This window comes from Saccopteryx leptura, chromosome 3 (assembly GCF_036850995.1).
Source record: "Saccopteryx leptura isolate mSacLep1 chromosome 3, mSacLep1_pri_phased_curated, whole genome shotgun sequence".
Classification (NCBI taxonomy): domain Eukaryota; kingdom Metazoa; phylum Chordata; class Mammalia; order Chiroptera; family Emballonuridae; genus Saccopteryx; species Saccopteryx leptura.
Window position 1 is genome coordinate 83237514 of NC_089505.1, and position 17766 is coordinate 83255279.

The 17766-nt window shown below is 49.7% G+C and overlaps 2 protein-coding genes across 3 annotated transcripts in view; one reads left to right on the forward strand and one right to left on the reverse strand.

Annotated features, from left to right (window-relative positions):
* ZNF329 (zinc finger protein 329) overlaps positions 1-17766 on the reverse strand; it is a 323877-nt gene that overhangs the window by 147800 nt on the left and 158311 nt on the right. The window lies entirely within an intron of this gene.
* Positions 550-15809, forward strand: ZSCAN22 (zinc finger and SCAN domain containing 22). 2 transcript variants are annotated; one of them, XM_066374679.1, is made up of 4 exons: positions 550-703; positions 1743-1921; positions 6986-7415; positions 12712-15809. In XM_066374679.1, exons 3-4 carry the CDS (start codon positions 7016-7018, stop codon positions 13788-13790), a joined length of 1479 nt encoding a protein of 492 aa, XP_066230776.1. In that variant the 5' UTR covers positions 550-703; positions 1743-1921; positions 6986-7015; the 3' UTR covers positions 13791-15809. The 2 variants fall into 2 exon arrangements, 1 of the variants encoding a protein (XP_066230776.1); XR_010750160.1 differs by lacking the exons at positions 6986-7415; positions 12712-15809 and adding an exon at positions 4669-5062.

Below are 17766 nucleotides of genomic sequence, written 5' to 3' on the forward strand. Positions count from 1 at the left end.
CAAACACTGGGACAGCCACACATCACACACACACACAGAAATATCCACGCATGTGGTTACAGAGGGTAATAGAGCCCAACCTCCAGGGCAATGAGCAGTCACGCATAGATATGTGGAATCACTTGTACATTGTCACAGTGAGCCACACACACTACACATGATACACAACCTGCACACCAGCAACCACATTCCTCACACATCTGTCACCTCCTCACACCGACACACACAGCCCACACACCCCATACCCCACGCACCGTGCACGGTTCCATCTTCCAGCGGGCACCTCCACTCACCGCTAACCCTGCGCCAGAAAGGTCCAGCCTATGGGCAGCATGCCCACGTGGACTACATATCCCGGCATGCCCCAGGTTGCTTGAGGGGCTTTTCCGGTGCGTCCCCTCATGGAAATTGCAACACAGGCGGACACAAAGGCTTTTGGGCGCGGAGCATGCCGGAAGTTGTGGTTCTGAGGAGGAGCGCGGTGCGTTCTGGGAGTTGTGGTTCCGGCAGAAGGATGCTCCGTCCGCAGGCTCCTCAGCCGTGCCCGGAAGTCCCTCCCGCGATACAGGGGAGGAGGGCCCGGGTGAGGTTCAGTCAGTGTCCTCGCGCGGGAAGAAGACCGCGATCGCGTATGGTGACCCCAGCGAGACGGTGGACCCGACCAGGGGTGGGAGAAGGGCTGAGTAGCAGCGGTGCGAGCGGTGTGAGTGTGGGGACCCACGGGTCGAGTGTGGGACGGGCTGACGGGCCGAACTGGACAGATGTGGAGGCAGCTGACGGGATGGAGGGCGTGGAACCGACCTACGTGCTGTGTGATGTGCGTGAAGATCCAGGCTGTGTCAGACACATCTTGGGTGTAGGATTCTTTTTTAATTTTTATTTATTTTTTTCTGTATTTTTGTGAGTGAGAAGCAGGAGGAAGGCCGAGAGGCAGACTCCCACACGCACCCAACCCCACTAGGGGGCGATGCTCTGCCAATCTGGGGCGTTGCTCTGTTGCAACTGAGCTCTTAGCACCTGAGGCAGAGGCCATGAAGCCATCAGCGCCTGGGGCCAACTTTGCTCCAATGGAGCCTTGGCTGCGGGAGGAGAAGAGAGAGACAGAGAGACAGGAGAGGGAGAAGGGTGTAGAAGCAGATGGGCGCTTATGCTGTGTGCCCTGAGCATCCTTCCGCCGGGAATCGAATCCGGGACTTCCACATCCCAGGGCCAACACTCTACCACTGTGCAGACCAGCCAGGGCCTGTGTGTAGGCTTCTTGTTGACAAGTTGAGAGTCTGTGGTCCACAGATCGGATGAGCGTCTGACTGACTGACCCAGTCAGGTGTGCAACTGACGAACATGGCGGCTGTGTAAGATCGTGGACCCGGGTTGTGTGATGTTGTGATGAGGTGTGTGAGTGTGTGTGTGTGTGTGACTGGCTGCGTGTGATTTCCCATGTGACAGAGTCTATGTATCTGACTGGCTGAGATGGTGACTTATTAGATGATGATGGTTGTGGAAGGAGACTGAGCGATGGGGATGCTGTGAGGTGGTGTGTTTAGTTGACTGACTGTAAGTGGCACAGAAATTGTGCGTGCCTGGGATGATGTGAGGGTATGACTGAGAGACAGACTATGCTTGAGATAGGGTGTGTGAATAGAACTTTGTGATGGAGATTTTTGTCATGAGAAATTAAATGGGGGTGATTTGCAAGAGTTTATCAAGTTGACACAAAGAACTTGTGCTTTGCCTGTCTGCAGCTGGAATTGTGAGACTGGCGGTGTATAGATATGTCCCCCAGTGCCTTCTGGGAGCTTAAGTCTGGCAGGAGGCTGTGGAGTCATGAGATTGGACCTTCACTACATGTTTGCCATGTGCTAGACCTCTGCTGGACACTTGTTATGGACCGTGTTGGGTAGCCTCACTGCAACCCTCTGAGGTAGGTGCCATTATCAGGTCAGGTACAAATAAGGAGTGAGAAATGAAGGAACCACTCTCCTCAGTTGATTTAGGACTTGCGGACAGGGGACCCCAACATGACATGAGGTCAGCACATTGGGAAATGAGCTGAGGCAGGTCCATATATACATGTGTCTTGGAGACTGTCGTCAAGGATTTTCCAGAACAGGGACTCCAGGGGTGCAGAAGGGAGCGTGGAAGCTGGCGCTGCATTTACTGTCATCACTGCTACCCCTGCAACCCCTTTCCTGTACAATGATTAGCCAAATCAGCAAGTGACCGTGCTCGGCCTTTCCTGGACTCTTCCTGTTCACTGTGCACTTGCTATAGGCTGGGCCCTGAGCATTATGGTTTCAACATGCCCAGTCTCTCTGGGGTAACATATGGGTATAGGACAGAGCTGGGAGCTACCAGGAGATTGGTGCACCGTGATGGTATATTGGTTAGGACAGAGCTGGGGAAAGAGAGACCCAGGGAATTCAGAAGGATACTTAGCCTGCTCCCAGACTAAGACAGATCTTGAAGAAGATGACAGCTTACGTGTGTCCTGGAGGACTAGGAGAAATAAGTCAAGTATAGAGGTTTTTGGACCAGGGAATAACAGGGAGAAAGGCTAGAGGAATGGAGATCATGGTAAGGACAAGGTGACCAGAGGCCTGAGTGAGCTTTACCATGGAATGAGGGGCTAGAAAACACGTTTGCCAGAGGTTGCCAGCCGCCACTGAAAGGTTTCAGGATTGCTATCTTGTTTTAACTCACTTTCGCTTCTCTCTGTGCATAAGGCCATGACTCCGTCTCAGGTCTCCTGTACCTCTCTGTCCAGGTGGCTTCTCTGAATGGCTCCAAGCACAAGTGGATGTCAGGACTGACCCTGAATGGGAAAGAGAAAGAGAAGAGCTATAAACCTACTTGTGGGGGTTGTGGCACATGGCGGGAAAGGCCAGGTCCTTAAGTTAGGCAGAGCCTGTGGCCAAAACACACACGTTTAGGGGTCGGTCTCCTAGGAGAGATTACGTTTCTTTTTCTTCCTGGTTATTAAAAGAAAATCATTTTGTAAAGTACAGAAAAGTAATAGTAAAAAGACCTTGAGAGGGTATAGATTAATTGGAATCTTTATCCTCTGCGGATGGGAATGTAAAATGCCATAGCCACTTTGGAAAACACCCAAGTAAATTTTTTTTTTTTTGTGACAGACAGAAAGAGAGACAGAGAGGACAGATAGGGACAGACAGAGAGAAAGGGAGAGAGATGAGAAGCATCAATTCTTCATTGTGGCACCTTAGTTGTTCATTGATTGCTTTTTCACATGTGCCTTGACCCGGGGGGAGGGAGCTACAGCAGAGCGAGTGACCCCTTGCTCAAGCCACGTGACCCAACCAAGGGGTTACTCGGTCTGCTGAAGGCTGGCAGTCAAAGCACATATGAGAAAGCAATCAATGAACAACTAAGGTGTCACAACGAAGAACTAATGATTGATGCTTCTCATCTCTCTCCGTTTCTGTCTGTCCCTGTCTATCCCTCTCTCTGACTCTCTCTCTGTCTCTGTAAACCCCCCCCCAAAAAAAAACACCAAAAAACAAAAGTTAAGCACAGAGTTAATATATCATCCAGCAGTTCCACTCCTAGCTACATACCCAAGAGAATTGAAAATATTTGTCCACATAAAAACTCATGTATGTGATTTTCACAATAATCAAGAAGTAGGAACAACTCAAATTTTCATCAGTTGGTGAATTGATAAAGTGTAATACAGCCACAGAGCGGAATAGTATTTAGTAACGAGAGGAATGAAGTATTGGTACATGCTATGGATGAGAGATACTCAAGAACATTCTGCTCAGGGCCCTGGCCAGGCAGCTCAGTAGGTTAAGAGTGCCGTCCTAGTTTGCAAAGATTGGGGCTTCAATCCCCAGTCAGGGAACCAGACAGGAATCAACCAATGAATGCTTAAATAAGTAGGACAAGCAAATCGATTCTTTGAAGAAATATCTCATAAAACCCTTTGCTTATTTTTTAACTGGATTGTCTTTTTATTATAGAGCTATTCTAGATATAATCCCTTTGTCATATATATGATTTGGAAATATTTCTTCCATTCTGTGGGTTACCTCTTCACTTTCTTGATGGTATCCTTTGAGTCACAAGTTTCTCACTCTGAAGTCCAGCTTATCAGTTCTACCCTTTGTCACTCATTTAGGAAGGCTTTGCCTTTTTTTTTTTTTTACATTTTTAAAAACTTTATTAATTTTTAGAGAGAGGTTGGGGGAGAGAAAGAGAGAGAGGTGGGGGAAGGAGCAGGAACCATCAACTCCCATAGGTGCATGGACCAGGCAAGCCCAGGGTTTTGAACCGGCAACCTCAGCATTCCAGGTTGACACTTTAACCACTGCTCCACTACCAGTCAGGCAGGCTTTATGTTATTTTTAAATGTATATGGATCATTAACAAAAATTACTGGAAGCCCCCAATTATTTGGAAATTAAGCAGCAGAGTTCTAAATAACAAGTAGGTCAGTAAGAAACCACAACAGAAACCAAAAATATTTTGAACTAAATGATAATAAAGATGCAACATCAAGCACTGACCAGTTGGCTCAGTGGTAGAACATCAGCCCAGCGTGTGGATATCCCAGGTTAAATTCCCGGTCAGGGCACACAGAAGAAGAAACCATCTGCTTCTTCATCCTTCTCCCTCTCCTTTCTATCTCTCTCTCTTCTCCTCCTGCAGCCAAGGCTCCACTGCAGCAAGTTGGCCCAGGCGCTGAGGACGGCTGCATGGCCTCTGCCTCAGGCGCTAGAATGGCTCCGGTTACAACAGAGCAACGGCCCCAGATGGGCAGAGCATCGCCCCCTAGTGAACTTTCCGGGTGGATCCTAGTCGGACTCATGCGAGTCTGTCTCTCTGCCTCTCCATTTCTCACCTAAGAAAAATACAAAAAAAAAAAGCAACATCAAACTTGTGGGTATTTGGTTAATGCTGTGTTTAAAGAGAAATTTATAGTTTTAAAATACATGTATAATTTACCCTAGAATGATGCTGGATTTGGGGTGCCAACGCCCAAAACAATAAAAAATGCGATATAGGAGTGAATAATAAACAGATGGCATATTACAGAATTATACACCTAAGACCTGTGTAACTTTATTAACCAGTGTCAGCCAATAAATTCAATTTTAAAAATGCATATATAATATTTTTTAAAAATTTATTTTAGCCTGACCAGGTAGTGGCGCAGTGGATAGAGCGTTGGACTGTGATGCGGAGGACTCAGGTTTGAGACCTGAGGTTGCCAGCTTGAACGCGGGCTCATCTGGTTTGAGCAAGGCTCACCAGCTTGGACCCAAGGTCGCTGGCTCGAGCAAGGGGTCACTCAGTCTGCTGAAGGCCCGCAGTCAAGGCACATATGAGAAAGCAATCAATGAACAACTAAGGTGTCGCAATGAAAAACTGATGATTGATGCTTCTCATCGCTCTGCGTTCCTGTCTGTCTGTCTTTATCTATCCTTCTCTCTGACTCTCGCTCTGAAAACAATTATTTTAAAGAAGAAGGAAGACTGAGAGGGAAAGAAACATCAATTTGTTGTTCCACTTATTTGTGCGTTCATTGGTTGATTCTTTTTTTTTTTTAAATATTTTTTTAAATTTTTTTTTTTAATTTTATTTATTCATTTTCAGAGAGGAGAGAGAGAGGGAGAGAGAGAAACAGAGAGAGAGAAGGGGGGGAGGAGCTGGAAGCATCAACTCCCATATGTGCCTTGACCAGGCAAGCCCAGGGTTTCGAACCGGCGACCTCAGCATTTCCAGGTCGACGCTTTTATCCACTGCGCCAACACAGGTCAGGCCTCATTGGTTGATTCTTGTATGAGCCATGACCCAGGATCATACCGCCAATCTTAGTGTATGGGGACAACATTAACCAACTGAGGTACAGGATCAGAGCCGCATATAACTTTTATTCCATCAAAACTTAACTGTTAATAGCCTGACCAGGCGGTGGTGCAGTGGATAGAGCATTGAACTGGGACGTGGAGGACCCATGTTGGAAACCCCAAGGTTGCCGGCTTGAGTGTGGGCTCATCCAGCTTGAGCATGGAATCGTAGACATCACCCCATGGTTGCTGTGTTGAGCCCAAAGGCTGCTGGCTTGAGCCAGGGGTAACTTGCTCTGTGTAGCACTCCAGTCAAGGCACACATGAGAAAGCAATCAATGAGCAACTAAGGAGCTGCAACAAAGAACTGATGCTTCTCATCTCTCTTCCTCCCTATCTGTCCCTATCTATTCCTCTCTCTGTTTCTCTGTCAAAAACAACACACTAAATTACTGATAGCCTACTGTTGCCCTTAAGCTTTACTAATAATATAAAATCAAGTTTGTATGTTATATATATTCTATGAAAATAAGGTAAAAAAAATGAAATGTTAAGGAAATCATAAGGAAGAGGAAATCCATTTACAGTAGTTATTGAAAAAAAGTTTGCCTATAAGTAGGTCTGCACAGTTCAAACCTGTGTTGTTCAAGGCTCAACTGTATTAGAAAGAAAGGTTGAATGTTCATCATCTACGTAGCCCTCTTAGGAGCTACAAAATAATCAGCAAATAAAGGGAGAGAAGGACCGCATGGCTCCCTGATGGGTGGGTGTGAGAAAGGAGAGAGACCAGCTCCCCATGGACGGCGTGCACCTGACATAGTCTAGTCTGGCCATAGGGTCAGGCTGCCTGGGCTGTTGAACTCAGTCACCATCCTTCCCTTCATTATTTGGGTCACTGGGCAAATGTTTTTCCTATCTGTAAATTTGAAAGTTCCCACCTCCCGAGTTTGTTGTGAGTTCTATTGATAAATGAGTGATTATATGCTATGCAAGCATTGGGTAAGTAGTGCTCCCCACCAAATGTGTGCTGTTCTGATTCTTTTGAGGGTCTTTTTCTCCGTGAGAGTGAATCACACCTCGCAGGCCCCAGGCCCATTCATTGTCGGCTGTGCTCGGCGGGTGTGAGGCAGGCCCCAGAACATGATGACAGAGTTCTTATCTTCCTGCAAACCCAGACCCACGGCTCGCTGGAGTGCCGCTGCCCGATGGCTGTCCCCCAGAACCCCCTTAGCCCACTGCCCTGGGAACAAGATGGCTTCCTACGCGTGAAGGTGGAGGACGAGGAGGCCAGCCTCTCCCAGGTCCAGGAATGTAGCCTTGGCCACATGGCCCACCCCGAGGCAGCACGTCTGCGTTTTCGGCACTTCTGCTATGAGGAGGCATCCAACCCACATGAGGCCCTGGCCCGGCTCCGGGAGCTCTGCTGGCTGTGGCTACGGCCTGAGGTGCACTCCAAGGAGCAGATGCTGGAGCTGCTCGTGCTGGAGCAGTTCCTGGGCGTGCTACCCCCCAAGATCCAGGCCTGGGTGCAGGCCCAGTGCCCTAAGAACAGCAAGGAGGCCGCCATGCTGGTGGAGGATCTGACTCAGGCGCTGGACAAGAGAGGTAAGGGGCAGCGGTAGAAAGGTGTGTTCGTAGGACACAGAAGGCAGGGAGGGGTTGGATGGGAATGGGGCAGGGGGGTGTAGGCAGTAGTCGGGGTGGCTCAGTGCTTGTCTTGATTGATGTGTGTCATTCACGCAAATTCTCACAAGGTGCTCAGCCTATGTTTTAAAATTTTTTTTTTTTAATTTTTATTTTATTTTTTTACAGAGACAGAATCAGGTATAGACAGGGACAGACAGACAGGAACGGAGAGATGAGAAGCATCAATCATTAGTTTTTCGTTGTGAATGGTGACACCTTAGTTGTTCATTGATTGCTTTCTCATATGTGCCTTGACCATGGGCCTTCAGCAGACCGAGTAACCCCTTGCTTGAGCCAGCGACCTTAGGTCCAAGCTGGTGAATTTTTGCTCAAACCAGATGAGCCCGCACTCAAGCTGGCAACCTTGGGGTCTCGAACCTGGGTCCTCTGCATCCCAGTCCGACGCTCTATCCACTGCACCACTGCCTGGTCAGGCTCAGCCTATGTTTTTATGACTGATGACAACTACCCAGCTCAAAGTGATTAAAGCAAAGTAGGGAGGAGATGTCTGCAACCAAAGCTCCCTGAACGCGCTGGATCTATCTCGTCTGATCTCGGAGGCGAAGTAGGGAGGCCTCATGGCTAAGAGTCAGTTCATGGTATCAGGACTTTCTCTTTTAAAAAATTTTCCCATTGATTTGAGAGAGAGGGAGAAGGGCAAGAGTGGGGGAGAGAAAGAAGAGAGAAAAGCAGCAAGTCATTGTTTCACTTAGTTCCCTTTAGTTGTGCACTCAGTGATTGTTTCTCGTATGTACCCTGTCCGGAGATCAAACCCGTGACCTCAGTGCATCGGGATGACACTTTATCCACTGAACCACACAGCCAGAGCTAAAGGACTGTTTCTTTTTGTTGTTGTTGTTATACTTAAACTATTTTATTTTATTGTATTTCTTGATTTCAAGGAGTGGAGGGACATCAAGCTGTTCCTGTATGTGCCCTGACCAGGAATCTAACCAGCAACCTTTGCGCTTTGGAATGATGCTCTAATCTACTGAGCTGTCCAGCCAGAGCAAAAGGACTGTTTCTTTTTTTTTTTTTTTTTTTTTTTTTAGTGTGAGAGATTGACAGACAGGAGAGAGATGAGAAGTATCAATTCTTTGTTGCAGCACCTTAGTTATTCATTGATTGCTTTCTCATATGTGCCTTGACTGGGGGGCTTCAGCCAAGCCAGTGACCCCTTGCTCAAACCAGCGACCTCGGGCTCAAGCCAGCAATCTTGGGCTTCAAGCCAGTGGCTCTGCTCTCAAGCCTGCAATCTTGCTCTCAAGCTGGTGAGCCCGTACTCAAGCCAGATGAGCCTGTGCTCAAGCCGGCAACCTCAGGGTTTCGAACCTAGGTTCTCTGTATCTCAGGCCAATGCTCTATCTACTGCGCCACTGCTTGGTCAGGCAAAAATGACTGTTTCTTAATTGTTCTGTTTTCTCAGTTGGGTTTTCCCATGATAGCTTCATTCTTTTATTTATTTATTTTAGTGAGAGACAGAGAGAGAGAGAGAGAGACAGAGAGAGAGAGAGAGAGAGACAGGAAGGGAGATGAGAAGCATCAACTCGTAGTTGAGGCACCTTAGTTGTTCATTGATTGCTTCTCATACGTGCCCTGACTGGCGACTCCAGCCGAGCCAGTGACCCCTTGCTCCAGCTAGTGATCTTGGGCTCAAGGCAGCAACCATGGGATTATGGTGGTGATCCCATGTTCAAGCCTGCAACCTTGCGGTTTTGAACCTGGGACCTCAGTGTCCCGGGTTTATACTTCATTGCGCCACCACTGATCAGGCGATATTTTCATTCTTAAGCCACCTTTCTCCCCAAGGGAAACAAAGCTGGCCCAACAGTGTCAGTAAAGGAACAGAGAAAGGTCCCCAGGCTGAGCCCTGTGAACTGGTTGGGGTCTTGTGCTTATTTTTGGCTAACCAGATCCCAAGAAATGACATGAGCAAGGGCAGCTCCCCAGAGGAAAACCAGGCTGCTGGTACTACATGAGGGGTGGGTCCCTGGGGTGGGGCTGGGGAACAGAAACACCAGGTGACCCTGTGCATCCTCTCTGAGCGCCCCCCATCCTGGCATCCACAGTGTGATTGACTCAGACCTGCCCTGGGCCTGAGTGGAGAGTGTCACTTTGGGAGACCCACACAGATATCCTGGCCCAGAGCGGTCCCGTGGGATACAGGAAGGACCCAGCCCTGGAACAGTGCTGAACAAGAAGGGATGGCTCCTTGTGGAAGAGCCAGGTCTCACCTAATGGTAGCAGGTGGTGGGGTAGGCATGCAAGGTACCTAGGAGGAGGGGTGCCCTGGTGGGAGGAACATGGAGTTTGGACACAGAAGAATTATCCAGGCCTGGTAGACCCAGCCAGTGCTCTGACTCCTCCTGGACATGTGACTCTCATTTGCCTTAGTTTCCCCATTAATAAAATGGGGATTGTGGCATCAACCTGAAATGCTGAGGTTGCGGGTTCAAAACGCTGGGCTTGCCCAGTCAAGGCACATATGCCAAGTAATCAGTGAACAGCTAAAGTGAAGCAATTATGACTTGATACTTCTTGTCCCCCTTCTATAAAACCAGTAGATAAAATCTCTAAAAAAAAAACCCCAAAAAACTGGGATTGTGGTTGTTAATACCTACCTCAGTGTCACCAAGGGAATGCCTGTGCAGCACATGAAACAGTAGCTGTCAGGAGAATTTGTTCAGCATCTTTCTTTTTTTTTCTTTCTTTTTTTTTTTTTAATTATATTTTATTTATTTATTTTAGAGGGACAGAGAGAGAGTCAGATAGAGGGATAGAGAGGAACAGACAGACAGGAACAGAGAGAGATGAGAAGCATCGATCATCAGTTTTTTGTTGCGAAACCATAGTTGTTCATTGATTGCTTTCTCATATGTGCCTTGACCGCGGCCCTTCAGCAGACTGAGTAACCCCCCGCTCGAGCCCGTGACCTTGGGTCCAAGCTGGTGAGCTTTTTTGCTCAAGCCAGATGAGCCCATGCTCAAGCTGGTTATCCTGGGGTCTCGAACCTGGGTCCTTCCGCATCCCAGTCTGACACTATCCACTGCGCCACCGCCTGGTCAGGCTTTTTCTTTTTTTCTTTTTTCTTTTGTATTTTTCCTAAGTAAGAAGCAGGGAGGCAGTCAAACAGACTACTGCATGTGCCCGACCAGGATCCACCCAGTATGCCCACCAGGGGGCGATGCTCTGCTCATCTGGGCCATTGCTCCCTTGTGGCTGGAGCCATTCTAGCACCTGAGGCAGAGGCCATAGAGCCATCCTCAGTGCCTGGGCCAACTTTGCTCCAGTGGAGCCTTGGCTGCGGGAGGGGAAGAGAGAGACAGAGAGGAAGGAGAGGGGGAAGGGTGGAGAAGCAAATGAGTGCTTCTCCTGTGTGCCCTGGCCGGGAATTGAACCCAAGACTTCCACACGCCCGGCTGACGCTCTACTACTGAGCCAACCGGCCAGGGCCTGTTCAGCATCTTGAGAAACAGATATTTCTGGGAGAGGATAGTCAAGTGTCCTCCCCTGGCTCTGTCGGCTGTGCCTAGGCAGATGTCTCAGGGACAGGGAGAGGAAGGAAGCAGTGGCCATGTCCTCTGCAGGGTCAAGAAAATCTTCAGAGAAAAGGCAAAATGGTACTAAAAGAACAAGAGAGAGCCAGCTGTCCAGGCAGCAGGGGAGGTAGGGCAGAGGTCCCATGGTATATATGGACCCCTGCGTTTTGGAAAGGGCAGGTTTCTGGAATAGAGGAAGAAAGGGGGAGACAGGACCCAGCACGAGGCCTGCAGGGTGCAAGGAGCTAACGGGGACATCTGTGTGATTCAAGGATGAGATTCTGGAGCCGAGACCCCCAGCTTGGGCACTAGCTGTGTGACCTTGTACAAGTTACTGAAACTCTCTGAGCTAATTATGTGATCTTGTACTAGTGACTCAAGACCTTCCCTCAGGTGGGCCTCCGTTTCCCTGTCTGAAATGCAGACTGAAGCTGAAACAAAGCAAAGGACAGGACCCACTGTACTCGGAGCCAGCAGCCCAGGGAGCCCAGCAGTGTAGTTTTCCTCTATTAACAGTTAAGGAGCCTGACCAGGCGGTGGCGCAGTGGATAGAGCATCGGACTGGGATGTAGAGGACCCAGGTTCAAGATCCTGAGGTTGCCAGCTTGAGCGTGGACTCATCTGGTTTGAGCAAGGCTCACCAGCTTGGATGCAAGGTCTCTGGCTTGAGCAAGGGGTTACTCCGTCTGCTAAAGGCCCACGGTCAAGGCACATATGAGAAAGCAATCAATAAACAACTAAGGAACCGCGACGAAAAATTGATGTTTCTCATCTCCCTCCCTTCCTGTCTGTCTGTCCCTCTCTCTGACTCTCTCTCTCTCTGTCTCTGCCACACACACACACACACAAAAAAAAACAGTTGAGGAAACTGAGGGCCAGATGAGGGCAAGATCACCACAGGCCCAGGAGTGGGCCAGCGGCTGGGCTGGGGCCCCTCTGTGGACTCCCTGCAGGTACTCTGCTCACCCCTTCCTTCCTGGATCTGTCCAGGGACTGATGCCCTGTGCACCCACCACAAACGCAACCCAGTTTCCAGCTGCCCTTAGCCACGCTTTTATAAAAGGCACAGCTCTTTATAAGACGGGGCCTCAGCCCCTGGGCTCAGGGAGGCTAGGTGGGTGCTTCACCCACTCACCCATAGCAGCAGTTGTTCACTGGGACTCCAGGTAGAGTGTATACTGCGGGAAGTTTCACAGCTACCCGTGTCCAGGATTGATCTCCCATCCAGCCAGTGTGGACTGAGCACTTGCAGACCGCACCCCGGCCCAGAGGCAAGGTGCTAACTGCGATGGGAACTCAAGTGGGGAGGTACTAATGCTGCAGTAGTGAGGACAGACCCCTCGCAGGCTCATTGTCTCCCTCTTGCTTTCATTCAAATCAATTCAATTTCAAGGTTTTCCTTGTTACACTAGAGCTCAAATTAGGATCCTGGAGGAATGAAGTTTGCAAGAACGGGGGAGCAGACAGGTGGAGAATTGGAAGCTCTCAAAAGTGATGCCGCCTTTAGCATTGTGGGAGACCAGCTCTGTGCCCTTGTTCATCCAAGAACTGAGTGAGACACTGCCCTGTAGAAAGGGGGTCGCTGGTCAGCTGTGCCCTTACAGAGTGAGACAGGCCCCGGGCAGAGTGGGAGAAGCACTGTGAGGGAGGATGATGTTGTGGTTTGATTGTTTCAGGATGGGAGCCAGCAGCCCAGCCCTCAGAGGTGCTAAGCTGCAAGCACAGCAATTCAGAAGAGTCAGACTCCGCCACCGAAGCCTTCATGAGGGGCATTTCCCCAGGACGTGCCTTTGGTGACTCCTTGGAACTCCAGGGCAGCTCAGAGAGGCAGGCAGGACTCTCAGCAGATGTCTGGACAAAATCCATCATCCAAGAGACAGATTTCAGGAACACTCCCGGGCCTCACAAGGATGCTCCTGTGGACCTGCCTGGCAGGTCCTGTGAATCCGGTACCTTTAGGGACAGTCTCGGTGAGTGGCCAGATATCACCTGGCATGAGAAGACCCCTTCCGAGGAGGAACTGGATCCAGCGGACAGTGATGGGTTAGAGCCTCCAGGCGTACCCTCAGGGAGTCCGTCCTCCAAGTGCGGGGAGTGCGGGAAAATGTTCTGGAGCGTCCCGGCCCTGGAGACGCACCAGAAGAGCCATTCCCGCAAGATGCCCTACACCTGCCGGGAGTGTGGAAAAGCCTTCAGCCGGAGCACCCACCTGGCCCAGCACCAGGTCGTACACACAGGGGCCAAGCCCCACACGTGTCAGGAGTGCGGCAAGGCCTTCAGCCGGGTCACCCACCTGACGCAGCATCAGCGCATCCACACTGGAGAGAAGCCCTACCGGTGCGGGGACTGTGGGAAAAGCTTCAGCCGCAACACCCACCTCACCCAGCACCAGCGGGTGCACACGGGCGAGCGGCCCTACGTGTGTCGCACCTGTGGCAAGGCCTTCAGCCAGAGCGCCCACCTGACACAGCACCGGCGCACCCACACCGGGGAGAAGCCCTACAGGTGTGACCGCTGTGGGAGAGCCTTCAGCGACTGCTCGGCTCTAATCCGGCACCTGAGGATCCACTCTGGGGAGAAGCCCTACCGCTGTGAGGTCTGCCCCAAGGCCTTCACACAGAGCTCCTCCCTTGTCGAGCACCAGAGAGTCCACACTGGGGAGAAGCCCTACAGGTGCAGCGACTGCGGGAAGGCCTTCAGCCGCAGCTCAGCCCTCCTGGTGCACCTGCGGGTCCACATCACAGTGCTGCGGTGAACCACCCGGTGGTGTCCTCAGGCTCAACGTGGAAGAAAAAACCCTACATTCCACAGGAGCCAAGAGGAGCGGGTGGGGTCATCCATGACTCCCCCAGAATGATAAGGTTCTTAAGTGCAGACCTGGGGCTGTCTGGGAATCATTCTGAATTTGGGGAACTGGATGAATGCAAAGCTATCCAGCTTCTGGAAGGATCCTGCTGGCCTCCGTCCCCGCTTGGTCCTCAGAGTCAGGGCAGTTGGGTAGCATTTCTGTCGGGGCTCCATGGCACCAGGATGTTCTGGGTACAGGTCTCTCCAGCTTCACAGTCCTGTTCCTCCCCTACTCAGCCCAGGAGGGACACTGCCCATGCCACTTCCATGCCTTTCCACTGACTATTCCACTCCTTTTTTTTTTTTGTAATTTTCTGAAGTTAGAAGCGAGGAGGCAGTCAGACAGACTCCCACATGCACCCGACTGGGATCCACCCGCATGCCCACTATGGGGCGATGTTCTGCCCATCTGGGCCGTTGCTCCACTGCAATTGGAGCCATTCTAGCACCTGAGGCTGAGCCATGGAGCTGTCCACAGCACCCGGGCCAACTTTGCTCCAATGGAGCCTTGGCTGCGGGAGAGGAAGAGAAGAGATAGAGAGGAAGGAGAAGGGGAGGGGTGGAGAAGCAGATGGGTGCCTCTCCTGTGTGCCCTGACCGAGAATTGAACGTGGGACTTCCACACACCAGGCCAACGCTCTACCGCTGAGCCAACCAGCCAGGGCTCCACTCCACTTCTTTATGTCAAACTGGAAGGCCAGCTTGCAAGGCTGCCTCTTCCATGAGGCCTTCTCTGTCTTCTCCTCCCATCTTCCCAGACAGTGCTCCTGACATTGGCCTGGAGGCATGTGTTTCTGCCTCTCCCCCTCTGTCCGTGTCTCCCACTAGCCACCAGCCCTGTGGGTTTTACCTTAGCTGATCTCTACTTGGTTTTATTCTCCATGTCCTCACTTCTGTGCCCTGATCGCTTCTTGTGTGGATTCCAGCATGGGGCCCTTTCCGGTCCCCCTTCCTGCCTTCTCCACACCAGCTTCCGTAGAGCCCTTTCTGCACCCCAAACTCGATCGCATCCTCGTGATGGAAAGCTCTAACGCTTCGCCTTCCACAGCAAAGCTTCCTGCTTGCGTTTCAGGTTTGCCGAGGTGGGAGTTGCTTTGGGCCCCAAGCAGCCTCACCAGTTACCCTCATATCTTTGAAGACTGTCATCTCTCTCTCTCTGTGTGTGTGCCATGATGTGACATGGTTTCAAAATACTGCCCTCTGGGCTGGACGTCAAACTCCTGCCGCTGCTGTTCACCAGTAGTGACATGGCCCCTCTAGGCCTGTGTAACTACTTTCAGTTCTTAAATCGTGCTTTTTTCCACCTACGTGCCTTTGTACCTTCGTGCCCGTGCCTGGAACCTTCCATTGTGCTTTCCTCCAAGATGTTGCAAATATCCCCCCACTCAACAACGTGTCCACCTCCTCAAGCTGACTTGAACTTGCCCACCTCACTTTCAGAGCGCCTACAACTTACCTCTCCTAAACCTCCTACCACATAGTGTTCACTGCTTGCACAGTGCAGCCCAGGGCACCATGAGCTTCCAAGAGCAGAGGCCATGTCTTATTCTCTGATCCACCAGCGATTACACGGGCATGTACTGTGACTGGTGCCTTGCTGGGGCAGTGGCCACACCCTACCCTTCAGTGTCCTTGTGTATGTTTTCTGGGCTGTCTATCACCACCGTGGGCCCTGCGAGGCAAGAACAACCTGATTTTTCCAGGCTTGGCATGCAGTGGCTTCAATAAAATGTTACTGTATTCCCTGGCCATATAGCTCAGTTGTTTAGAGCGTTGTCCTGATAATCCATGATTGTAGGTTCGATCCTCAGTGAGGGAACATACAAGAATCACCCAATGAATGCATAAATAAATGAAATAACAAAGTGATGTGTGTGTGTGTGTGTGTGTGTGTCCCTTTCTCTAAAATCAATAAATAAAAATTTAAAAAAGCCTTACCTGTGGTAGTACAGTGGATAGAGCGTCAACCTGGAACGCTGAGGTTGCTGGTTCAATATCCTGGGCTTGCCCAATCAAGGCACACATGAGAAACAATCAATGAACACCTAAAGTGAAGCAAGTATGAGTTGATGCTTCTCACTCACTCTCCCTTTCTCCCTTCCTGTTTGTCTGTCTCTCTCTCAAAAAAAAAAGACCAACTAAGGAGAGAGGTTCAGAACAGAGAGGCGAGACCCAGAGAGACAGAGATCTTGTGTCAGTATCTGAGTGATTCCCAGATATACCCAGACTCGGGCAGACTGCCATACACTGGCTCTGACTTGCATATCTGTCTCCACCTCCTCCTACTCTAACTCTCCTAGTCTGTCACTAAAGAGTTGACACTCCCTCCCACAGATACTCTTGAGCATCTCCAGCGCCCACTTTGTCACCAAATACATGTCTGCCCAGGTCTAAAGCAGAAGAAAGCCAGGACGGAGACAGGAATCTTTATTTAGGATCTGCATGCACTGGTCAGTCTGCCAAATAATTTACATATATTAGTATCACCTCATTTAATCCTTGCGTAACACTGAGGGCAGGATGACCATCCCCATGTTACAGAGGCAGGTAGAAGAATGTACGTATTTCCCCATATATATGATACACCTTAATCTTGGGGTCCATAATTTGAAAAAAAAAAAAACTATTACATAAAGTTATTGAACTCAAGTTGCACTCATCATAAAATTCACACAACTCCTCATCACTGTCAAAACCCCCATCTAGCCTGACCAGGCGGTGGCGCAGTGGATAGAACGTCGGACTGGGATGCAGAAGGACCCAGGTTCGAGACTCCGAGGTTGCCAGCTTGAGCGCGGGCTCATCTGGTTTGAGCAAAAAAGCTCACCAGCTTGGACCTAAGGTCTCTGGCTCAAGCAAGGGGTTACTCTCGGTCTGCTGAAGGCCCGCGGTCAAGGCACATACGGGAGAGCAATCAATGAACAACTAAGGTGTCGCAATGCGCAACAAAAAACTGATGATTGATACTTCTCATCTCTCTGTTCCTGTCTAAAAAAACCATCCATTAGCTTGTCCTCATCTGTCTGATGACAAATCACTCTTCATATATTGCCTCGTCCTCAGTTCAATCTATGGGATTTGAAATGCCACAACCACTATATGAGATGCACCCATTTTTTTAGACCCTAAATTTTTCAAAATGGGTGCCTCTTATAAATGGGGAAATATGGTAAGTGACAAGCCAAGGTGAGGCTGCCAGGGACTGGGAGCATTCAAATTTGGGAGCCGGTATTGGTACATCAGCAACATCAGTGAGTATTACGATACTAAACCAAGTAAGACAAACAAGATTGGATGAGCAATCATTCTCCCTGCCTGCTCCCCCAGCCCTAGGCAACCATGAATCTACTTCCTGTATCTCTGGATTCATCTATTCTGGACATTTCCCATAAACGGGATTATACACTATGTGCCCTTACATGGCTGGCTTCTACTTAGCACATTTTAAAAGGTTCATCCATGTGGTAGCACATATTAATACTTCATTCCTGCCCTAGCCAGTTAGCTCAGTCAGTTAAAGAGGGTAAACCTGAAATGACAAGGGTGTGCGTTTGATTCCCGGACAGGGCACACACATGGGAAGCAACCAGTGAATGCACAACTGAGTGGAACAAGAAATAAAATGCTTCTCCCTTTTATCTCTCTCTGTCGATTAAAAAAAAACTTGTCCTGGCTGGATGGCTCACTTGGCTGGAGCATTGTCTTGCAATGCAGAGGTGACTGGTTCAGTCCTTGGCTGGGGCACATACAGAAACAGATTAATGCTTCTGTCTCCCCCTTACTCCCTTCCTCTCTCTGTATTCAATAAAAATAAAAAATTTAAAAAATAGGAAAAAATAAAGATGAAAAAAGGCAACAGAATAATTAAAAAAAAAAACTTCATT

Coding starts and splice junctions, on each gene's coding strand:
- ZSCAN22 (XM_066374679.1), top strand. CDS start 7,016: ATGGCTGTCCCCCAGAACCCCCTTAGCCCACTGCCCTGGGAACAAGAT. Junction 7,416..12,711: donor TCAGGCGCTGGACAAGAGAG/GTAAGGGGCAGC, acceptor TGATTGTTTCAG/GATGGGAGCCAGCAGCCCAG.